This window comes from Misgurnus anguillicaudatus, chromosome 17 (assembly GCF_027580225.2).
Source record: "Misgurnus anguillicaudatus chromosome 17, ASM2758022v2, whole genome shotgun sequence".
Taxonomy (NCBI): Eukaryota; Metazoa; Chordata; class Actinopteri; order Cypriniformes; family Cobitidae; genus Misgurnus; species Misgurnus anguillicaudatus.
Window position 1 is genome coordinate 28,384,215 of NC_073353.2, and position 11,292 is coordinate 28,395,506.

General features: G+C 34.4%; 1 protein-coding gene across 1 annotated transcript; it reads right to left on the reverse strand.

Annotated features, from left to right (window-relative positions):
- Nucleotides 1-602: 602 nt before the first annotated feature.
- On the reverse strand, nt 603-9,891 carry cdc16 (cell division cycle 16 homolog (S. cerevisiae)). Its single transcript, XM_055215857.2, has 18 exons — nt 9,675-9,891; nt 9,236-9,287; nt 8,995-9,092; nt 7,890-7,928; nt 7,301-7,441; nt 6,914-7,073; nt 6,737-6,831; nt 6,357-6,490; nt 5,232-5,311; nt 3,671-3,720; nt 3,474-3,547; nt 2,992-3,117; nt 2,733-2,885; nt 2,589-2,652; nt 2,421-2,482; nt 1,306-1,441; nt 1,125-1,215; nt 603-1,044 (listed from the first exon to the last, which is right to left on the reverse strand). Exons 1-18 carry the CDS (start codon nt 9,720-9,722, stop codon nt 815-817), a joined length of 1,833 nt encoding a protein of 610 aa, XP_055071832.1. The 5' UTR covers nt 9,723-9,891; the 3' UTR covers nt 603-814.
- Nucleotides 9,892-11,292: the final 1,401 nt, after the last annotated feature.

Here is an 11,292-nt window from a genome sequence, read left to right on the forward strand (position 1 = left end):
ATAAGACCCTTTTCTGCTTATTTAGAGGCCGAATTGATAAGAGCCCATGACGTTTTTGGATGTCCATCCAGATGGGCGGTGTCTCTTCCCACTTATTACAGCTAAACATAAATTCAATAATTCATAACTGAAACTTATAATACGAACACAGAGAAGCATGTTCACTGATGCGCATTTAAAGGGATAGTTCACCCAAAAATGGATATGAAAGTCAATGGTGCTTCTGTTTCCAGCTTGATTACAAATATCTTAATTTGTGTTCAGCAATACAAAGAAACGTATAAAGGTTTGTAACAACATAAGGTGTGGGTAAATAGTGACAGAATTTTCATTTTTGTGTGAATTACCCCACTTTAATTAGTTCAGATTTTTGTAGTAAATAATTCAGCAGTTAAAATATCCCTTTAACTAGTTAATATTTTTGTATTAAATAATGCAGCAGAATACATTGCAAAATGCAAGTAATGTGAAATGGCTAATGCAACAACACCATTATCATTCATGAAATTATTTACCAGTTATAGTTTTGGTTGGCATCTATAAACCACATTCTGTGCGGTCTCACCCACAAAACAGCACAGCAAGAAAAATACACAAATCTGTTTAAAATATGGATGAAGGATTTATTGATTAAATCATTAGTTTCAAACCTTCTGCATTCACTTCTTGACATTTATTCATAGTAAAAAAAAATCCACAGGGGTCCAACATTATGGGCAGCAGAGGGAGAGTTGTTGTGTCCGCTTTATTCTCAAATTCCATCATCATCTCAAGCTCAAAGTCAAAGTTCCTCTAAGACCCATACAGGTCAGGATCACGTGCTGGTGTCAGACATGGACGTCTCTAACATCATGTCGCTCTCGTGCATGTCGCATTCTAAAAGGAAGCGCTGAAAGGCATCCGTTTGTTTGTCAACGTTAAAAGAAACGTTCACCTCCTCTGCTGGTTGTGCTCTGCTGTCATTGCCATCAGATGAAGTGTTGAGCATCTTTATCAGTGCAGGTGTGTTGATGGTCTTTCTCACTTTATCTTTAATGTCAGTTCCTGTGTGACAAATAAGGTAACATTCAAAAGGACCCCTCAAACTGAATGGTGCATGAAGACGATATGGATAGGTGTCTTACCAATATAAGCATCTGAATCACTGATATACATCTCAATGCAGTGGCCCAGCATGGTTACTGAAAAGGTGTCGTCCCTTTTAAGACCAAGTGCCTAGGGAGATGGTTTATACGTTTGAGATTTTGTTCATGAGTAAAAACACAACTAAAACTGACCGAAACCACAGAAGCATGATTTTCTCACAGTGTGAAAGTAGTCAATGGCACTCTCAAAATCTCCCATGAGGCTGTGAACATAACCGATGGCTGAGTAAGTTGAGGCATTCTGTGGGATGAGGACCAAAGCTTGTCTGTGGTATTCGAGGGCCTGCTCATATTTCCTACACAAACAAGTTGAAAGCAATCACCGACCTGATTTTTTTTTAACCACGACACGCGTAATAGATGTAGACACAGAGGCAGTGGAAATTTTGATGCCACAAGTAAACCAAACGTTCACTTTACACTTCACTGTGCAGTATAAAGGTCTGCAGATGAACATCGAATCAGTGTTTTTTAGGCCTAATAAAAAATTATATATATAAATATATATAAAAAATATATACATATATAATATAAAAAATATATAAATATAAATATAAATATATAAATATATATATATATATATATAAATATATATATATATATATATATATATATATATATATATATATATATATATATATATATATATATATATATATATATATATATATATATATAAAAATATATATATATATATAAATATAAATATATGTATATATCATTTTTTTTTAAATATTTATTTTTTTATTTATATACATATAAATAAATAAATATATAAAAGATAGATAGATAGATAGATAGATAGATAGATAGATAGATAGATAGATATAAAAATCACCACTAAACCTGAAAATTCAGCATTTTTTTAAAGGGCTGCAGTAAACACAAGTTAAATGATCTTCAAGTGTACACTGTGAGCCCTTTAACATCCAGTAAAAATGCATAATTCATCAAGTACTATGGTGAACGAACAAAACAAGCACTTTATTAAAGCAGAGAAAAGCAAGCAAATGGCGATGCAAAGCAATCATGTCTTTCTCTTATGCTCTTCATTAAAATACCACTTCAGATCATTTTAGAAACTGACGCTTTTAGTCGCAGTTTCACCATCACAATAGCCAAAATCCCTCCTATTTTACTGGAGTATAATGAAGCCCCTCAGCAGAGATCATATCAGATTCAGTAGCGTGCAGTGTATGTATTTATGAAGATATAAATAACATATTTAATAAAATTATTAAGGCACTTTTATAAATCAGTTTCATTTTAACTTACTTCAATTTTCGACATACATGACCCAGATTGTTTAGAAGTGGCTCCCATTTGTCCACCGTTACCTGTAAATCGAAACTTAATTTAGCATCTTAACATTTTAACGTGCATTTAAGTACGCTGAAAAGGGACCAACAACTGCCAAATTCAACACAACAACTATATAGTTACCTCATTTCCTATGGCTTTAATTTTGTCCATAGCATCCAGAAACAACTTCTCAGCTGTTTTATAACTGCAACAAAGCAAAGCTTTGAAAAACCACAAACTCTTGATGGACAGATTAATTTGTTATTTTCCGAAAAGACCACTTACTCTCCATTTTGGAAGGCAACCACAGCTACCTCATGTATGACAAAGGGGTCCTCGGGGGCGATGCTTAGGGCTTGGCTAAAGAAACGTTCTGCCAGCTTTGGGTTGTTGGTAAGTCCATACTCGAGACCTATGTACAGCATTGGCAGGTGACACCTGGTTAAACAGAAAGCCAATGAGTTTTTTTCCACAAAATTTGAAACACACACCTGCTGTTAATAAAAAAAATCTTGATGGTCACAAATACTGCACATCTACACACCCTTTCATTAGTTGGGTGGCTGTGAAGTATGCAGCCATGGCCTGGTCGTGCTCGCTCTCAACAGCGAACGAGTGCCCGTATGCTATCCACGCCGGTCCGTATGTGCGCTCCAGCGTGGTGGCCTTACTGGAGAAAGATTGTGCTGTTAACCACAACACACATGCACTCACAAGACTGCAGCTATGGTTCTCCTTTCACCAGTGTAACCTTTACCAGATTTACCACACAAACGGTGTTTCCTGAAATTAAAACGCTAACTTGCTTCCTTTGGCATCTGCACTTAAATATATAATTGTTTTCTTTACTATGTGCAAATGGCACCAGCACCTCTCATATCCTGTTATTTTAGAAGACAAAAACATGGCCTGTACATTCCTCTCAAACAAACACACATTTAAAACCATACTAACATGGTGACGATTTGGATCAAATGCCTAAATGTAATCACATTTAATCATGTATTGAACTAAATGCAGTCATACCTGAGATATCGCCTCGCATGTTCATTTTTATGTCCAACCATGAGGTAGTAACATCCAACAGCAAACCACGAAACCTTAGACAAGAACAGATTTACAGATAAGCCATTGATTTGACACATTACACATCACACAAATCTTATTACATTTAGTTGTAAACATGCATTATTAAAAATTATTATAATTCCCATTCCGCTTACCGGATTGCTAGGATACAAATCCACCAGTTTATGAGACAGGTAGAATAACTCTAAAAACACAAAAATACATTACGATGGAGAAAAATATAATGACTCCAAATCAAAATATATACGAGGAACTCAGATGCAAAAGCTGTTAAACGCCTCTTCTGTTAAAAATGAGATGATATTAACCAATGCATTAGCCTATATCTTCATTAAGTACCTTCGCTTCAAATCTGCGCAATCCTGGCCTGAGGCCATTCAGAAATACAGCTTTGTTGGCTGAATCCACTAAACACCACATCAATTTTTCAGCAAAGTCCTTTAAGTGCACGTAAGATGAATTGGATGAATGAAACGACCATGGTACTTGGACCTGAATACAACCCAAATGTGGCAGTGCCATGGATCACAGCACCCCCTAGTGTGTGGTTCAGTTTCTTCATGTTCGCATTCTGACTTTCATAATTTGCTATGTTTATTTGCATCCTTAGTGATTTTGCAACTATGTCTTGTCCAAAAAAGTGATTTTTTTTTTTAGTTAAAGTTTTTGCCAAAAAACCTTGCATGCACTTAGAGGGTTTTGCAGTGAAAAACTGTCAAATTTGTTAACTATTAACGAAATGACTACAGTGACATTTGTGAAAGTAAGGCATTTCAATTACTAATAACCTTTTCATTGCCATTAAAGTGATATTACTGAACATAAAAACTTAAAGGAATAGTCTATTCATTTTCAATATTAAAATATGTTATTACCTTAACTAAGAATTGTTGATACATCCCTCTATCATCTGTGTGCGTGCACGTAAGCGCTGGAGCGCGCTGCGACGCTTCGATAGCATTTAGCTTAGCCCCATTCATTCAATGGTACCATTTAGAGATAATGTTAGAAGTGACCAAACACATCAACGTTTTTCCTATTTAAGATGAGTAGTTATACGAGCAAGTTTGGTAATACAAAATAAAACGTAGCGCTTTTCTAAGCGGATTTAAAAGAGGAACTATATTTTATGGCGTAATAGCACTTTTGGGAGTACTTCGACTCGCCTGAAAAGTCCGCTCCCCTTCTCACTCTCATAATGGGAGAGGGAGGGTGTTACTGCGCCGAGTCGAAGTACTCCCAAAAGTGCTATTACGCCATAAAATATAGTTCCTCTTTTAAATCCGCTTATAAAAGCGCTACGTTTTATTTTGTACCACCAAACTTGCTCGTATAACTACTCGTCTTAAATAGGAAAAACGTTGATGTGTTTGGTCACTTCTAACTTTATCTCTAAATGGTACCATTGAATGAATGGGGCTAAGCTTAATGCTATCGAAGCGTCGCAGCGCGCTCCAGCGCTTACGTGCACGCACACAGATGATAGAGGGATGTATCAACAATTCCCAGCTAAGGCAACAACATAGTTCAATACTGAAAATGAGTAGACTATTCCTTTAAGAGCCTGATAAAAAAAATGCTCATTTACAAGAAAACATGTCAGACGCATTTAGAGGGTTTTGCATCGTAACTCCTCATATATGTTAAATATTAATGTTTTATATGCATATATATAAATCAGTATTTGTGTCATACCATTTGCTTTACTTAGCTCAACAAGAGTTCCTATATGCACTGGCAAACAGTTGGCATGAAATGGGTCTTTCACCATAACCCTGGATTAAAGGTAAACAAAACATGATTTCTACCTTTATCTAAATGTTGCTGAGCATCAGGTATATGAAGAGTTTGGTTCCAAAACGCAATAAATCCATTTTGACTAATTTTGGTAAAATGTGTTTTCTATACCAAGAAGGTGACAAGATGAAAACCACTATTTTCTGTTACAAACTTTTACATAGCATCTTTAGGTTATAATAACATTAAAAATTCAAGTCCATGAATTTATTATAAAAACTTTTTTTTTCAAATGCTATAAATCTATTGAATCAATATATAAATGTGCATTCATCTTTTTCATGTTATATTAATTTAGTTGACTAGTGGTATTTACTGATTAAAAAAATAACATTAATGGCATTAATCAAAACACTTAGTTTGTCATATTAAAAACACTGTCATTGCTGCTGTCATCCTTGGGACGCCGTTGCTAAACTTTTTTGACAGCGATCAGCTGTGAAATGTTTTGGTCCTGCTTGATTTTCGCTGACTTTGAATGAAACAATGAAGTTTTTATAAAATCCTCTGTGGTCAATGTGTTAGCATGAGAGAAGCTGTCGTGTAAGAACAGCTGTCGTTTTTCCATCTCTCGTGTGGCTTATGTTTTTTCCCCGCCACAGAAAACCACCACAGGTTTATTAATGCCAACAAAAATATTATTTTGTTTTTGTTTGTTTTTTGATTATGAAGAACAAAGCAGATGAGGGAAACTACTGTAGGATTCAGTGTGTATTCAACGCCCCGCCATTGTGGTTTACAATGCGTGCAATGGTGTGCTGTGATTTGTTGAGCAGATTTATTGCATTCTGCAAAGGAGGAGGAGTGGCGTTTATTGCGTTTTGGGAAAAAAGATGACAGAATAACACTGCATATATCAGATTTTGCGTAAAATTAAGAATTTACTTTTTAATACTGACAAGATACAATACTGATTTTGGTGGTAACTCTTTTTTTTATTTTAAATGGAGTTATCGTGTTTTGGAACCAAACTCTTCATATACTTCTTAAACAATAAGTGTTTTGTGGACCATATGCACTTACATTGACGTAAGAGAGTAGCACATTTTAAAGTCACAGTTGTAATAATGCCGCTCTGCCAAAGAGACGACAACATCCAAGTTGTCCTGGAGACCATTGACTATATCTGGGACGACCATCTCACTTGGTTTGTTATACTGGAAAAGGAGAATTGCTAATTAGATCTACAACAACACTTCAGAACCATTTACTGAATAAAGAGGTTTTTGAAATACTCAATAGCTCATTTGTGTTCTTTTTAAAACTGAAATCGTCAAGCTAAATAAAGATCTGTATCTAACATGTATGACGTGAAAACCACATCATGCATGCAAATCACAAGTCAGCAACACATCTTTAAAATTCAAATCTTTTTTACATGGACATGGAAAGTGCCCTCTTACCTTTTTCAATTTGTTTTCAAAAAGAAAACGTAACAACTCCACTTCCTCTTCTGTACACTGTTGACTTAAGGGCAGAGAATCCAGAAAATCTTTCTCTATAAAGACAGGATGATGTTGAGGGCATTTATTTAATTAGAATCATACTAAAAAAAAAAAAAAACAGAAAATGATGCTCACCCTCTTGAGCAGTCAACATGTGATGGGACGTCAAAAGGTCAAAGGCTTCAAAGCAGTAAACATCTAGTTTCAAGGCCTCTTTGTAGCTAGACGTTGCTAGGGGTCTGTTGTCCATGGCATCATAGATTTTCCCCCGCAGGAGACAGATGGAACTGTTGATCTGAGAAAAAGGCCACAGGGTGTCAAAACCATGCAACCAGTAATGGCATTCAAATACCAACCGTATTTTTGAGCATACACCTAAGCTGTCTTCATGGAGTAACTGCCCTTCCTTATAGATCCAAACACTGAAACATCTTTAAATCCAACTAAACAGTTTTCGATTGTACTCTGATCCAGAAGCAAAATAAAAGGCAAAACCAACCCTCCCACAAAAAAAAAACTCACTGAGGCAGGAGACATTTCCCATTCCTTTGCTGGTTCCCTTGAGCCATTTTCCTCTTTTACATTCCTGTCCAATATCTTCTTACTGGCTGCTTCCTCCATGTCCAATATGTCCAGAGCTTGTTGATATTCTTTGGCAGCATACTGCAAAATACACACATTTTAATAGTGTATTTATCACTGATTTCCTCCTCATGCAAGATAGCCTAAGCTGGCCAGTCAGAATCTCCATACTTTTCACATTTTCTGCTTTGATTTGCGTTAATATCTGCAGAATTGTGTTGAAAAGATTTAAGCCTTGCAAAATGTGATAAATGGAGATAACAATACTGCTACTGTGCTACACGTTTATTTGTTACAGAAAACATAATGCTGTTATATAAAATTTCTAAAAAATATGTAAATAAACACAGAAGAAGCAGAGGTTTTGTTAATGACAGGCACTCCAATTCTAAGGAAATCTTGGAGTTCTTGGCATGCCGATTTTGTGTAAACCTGGCCATAGACAAGCCACCAAATCTCTGCAAAACTAAAATGTCTTTAAATCCCCTGCTCTGTGTGTATTTTTTAACACAAATAAAAAAATACTCACATGGCATCTTGCAGCTAAATACTGACAGGCTCCATACAACTAAAAATAGAAACAAAGAAAGTCAAGTTTAGGGATAAATGACAAGCATATATACTACTTTCTTTCATTCCTTAAAAATTAACATTTTTGTTATCTTTACTCTCAGATGTAGTGCTGCTTATCGTTTGCAGAATAAAAGTTTTTGTTTACATAATATGTGTGTGTACTGTGTATAATAATTATGTATATATAAATACACACACATACATGTATAATTTTAAGAAAAAAATAAATGTATATAATAAATACTTATATTTAATAAAAACCACAAAATGCACAATGTGTGATTTCAACATAAGAATTTATAATTGGAAATTTTATCTCATTTTCTGCTGAAATTCTCATAACCGCAATGTGTCCGGCTGTGTTTGAACATGCGATATGTTGTAATTTAATCAAATTAACACAAAAATATTAAGAAAAAAATAAATGGATGTTTTGCTAGACTACTTTAAATGACAGAAAAAATATTTACTGAATATTCATGTATAATAATAATGAAGAAAAATTTGGAAAATTATGTGTCCATGCCTGATGTTCTCATCCTCCGCAACACTTTTTGAGAACAGTTTAAGCACACATACAGAATTTTAATAAAGTTTGATTTTGAGTGACCAAGCACATGGACCAGTTACTTCAAGATGGCTACCAGGTAAGATCATTTTTTTTACAGTTAATTTGAAATATTGTCTTGTCAGAATGCTTACACGACATTTTGATTATCATTACCGCAACAGATGCTTATAAAATGTTAATTTAATTTATAGAAGCATAATACTTTGATTTTAAATGCATGTGCAGAATCTCCAAATTATGTTCTTTCAGGTTTGTCATGTCATTTTGAAAATATGTCACTGTTGATGTTTTCTGACTGTTGCGGTAATGAGATTTTTAGGACTCATTTTTTTAATTATGTTACAAATGTCTGGTGGGAAAAAAAAGTAAATTTAAGCAATTTTTACATTTTCATGCTTGACATTTTTAAAACCAAGTTTTCGTGAGAATCACCCAAGTACATCTGCTGCTATGAATTTTCTTTACTCCATCATCAGTCTACAGCTCTTACCTTGTCAAGCTTGCGTGATCTGAGAGCATGAGAGGCTCTGTGATATTGTGCTGTTAAATAAAGGCACTGTGCTAACCAATAAATATCTTGAGGGTCATCTATAAAAGAATGATAAGTATGTGATTAGTCTAATATCAAATGATACAAATTCAGCTTGTACTGAATATGCACATTTACCAAACCAAATCTAGCCATACTATTTCACAACAATGTTTACATAACGGTACAAAAGCCTTTTTACCTGATAATGATGCTACTTTGTCAGCCCAAAACAGAGCGCTTTGATACTGTTGCTGCAAAACAGATCAAACAAAAGTTGGAAACTTTATAAATATTTTGATATACTTTGGTGGTAAAATTGTACTTTGCAACTGGAGCTGCATTTAGATGTAAATTGTGCACAAAGCATAACGGCAATAAATTCCTAAGAATTGATTTTAAAGCATCATGGGCACATATTTATTCCCCAGTATTGTGTTATTAAAGTGGAATTATACTTGTGAGTCTTCACAGGCCTTTACATTGGAAGCATGAAAGCTTAAAATTACCCAAATTTTAATGTTCTAACTGTATTTTGCGATTTTTACATTAATGAAAAGTCATATTGACAAGCTTAATAAAAGCTTATTTGATGTTTAAATTTAAGCAAGGATCATGCTAACTATACTGACTTTTCTTACCTGATCAATGTAGTGTCTCACTCTTTTACGAAGCCTGTCAAGATTCATGTTGATTGTACAGTTTCTCAAATACAAAAAAATGACATTCTTATTATATAAGGTAGATGAAAAATGTGTTTGTTATATTGTTGAAGGGCAGATCCTATGAATTCAGAAAAGAGCCCGCGGTTAGCATAAAATGTGTTACACTGATAACACGCCGTGCTGAAAAACGGAACGTGTGAGAAAGGTTCTGTGGGGATTTTTGAATTTTTTTTACAGATTAATAATAACATAAATAACAAAAACAGATTGAAGTGAAAATATATAATTGTTACAGGTTTACTGAAATGTTTGGTAAAAAACACACAAACTAAAACATAATAAAAATACATAAATAGCCTAACGTTACATACAAAAAGTCATACTGATCTAACAGTTACCCATGTAAAGAAGCCATGTGATATATCGAAAGTAATGTGTTTTGAAGTAAATAATTTATCTGCAGTGCAAGAAAAACGTCACAGTGGCGTGGGTCTTTTATTAGATCTTTAAAAAAAAATTACATTATTTGAACATATTTACTTTTAACATGTAAAACAATACAGGTAAAATAATTAAAACAAAACAAAGAAATAAAATCAAATCAAACATTTTACTTTACAGGTTAAAGAAATCATCATTAGGCGGTAACAAATCTGACAAGCTGCCCCCTTGTGGCACGCAGTAAAATTTAACTGCACAAACACGCATAAAATCTGTTCTGCCATTCATTTCCAAAATGTTTCAGTCAAATAAATCATCTTTAAATGATACTTATCTGCTTTTTTATTAACTTTATTGGATTTAAAATGGGTATTTAGATGTTTTGCAAATATATAACAATACAAATCAAAATACGAAGACCTATATTCAATCCCACAAGCCTTGCTCAACTGAGAAGTCGCTTCATCATGACCAACAAGATCAAGAACTATCGGTGATGTCTGTGTAACTTTGAAATGAACCGACAATAAAGAATAGAGGCGGTTTACTGGCAAAGCTTTTAATGCTCCTGTGATGGTTCAGTTTAACAAAATGGATTAAAATCTAAGCCAGGCAAGAAGACATTGTCCAACGGTAGTTTTCCAAAAACATAAACATACACATACACCCCGACCCCCCACCCCACAAAAATGTATAGGCTACAATGATTAATTAAAACATATGTACAATGGACACTTTATTTTCATCATGATTTCCAGATTTGGTACTCTTTGGCAAGAAGGACACTACTTTTAAAAACGTCCATCATTACATCATCCCTGCAGTTTGCTTGAATTCATGTGACAAATATGAAAATCTAAAGCAGTGGTTCCCAAACTAGGGGCCATGGTCCCCTGGGGGGCCCTGAGATGGTGCCAGGGGGCCCCCGGTTTTATTAAATTTTATAAAATAAATACATTTATCATCAATTCTTTGTAATGAAATCTCATAAAAATAAGGCTACTAACCAACAGCACTACATTGTATAATTTCATGTTTTGTTTTAATATTAAGTTTTGTAATGTTTTATGCCATAATTTTCTTTGGTAGGGCCACTTAGGGATGCCCGCACGCCGAAAAAGTTTGAGAACCACTGACCGAAAGAATAATGTTG

What these genes read in the sequence shown, in the direction of transcription:
- cdc16 (XM_055215857.2), bottom strand. Translation starts at nt 9,722, where the DNA reads ATGAATCTTGACAGGCTTCGTAAAAGAGTGAGACACTACATTGATCAG. An exon ending in CAAAGTAGCATCATTATCAG is followed by an intron (nt 9,093 to 9,235) that starts GTAAAAAGGCTT and finishes ATTCTTTTATAG; the next exon opens with ATGACCCTCAAGATATTTAT. An exon ending in CATGTTGACTGCTCAAGAGG is followed by an intron (nt 6,832 to 6,913) that starts GTGAGCATCATT and finishes CTGTCTTTATAG; the next exon opens with AGAAAGATTTTCTGGATTCT.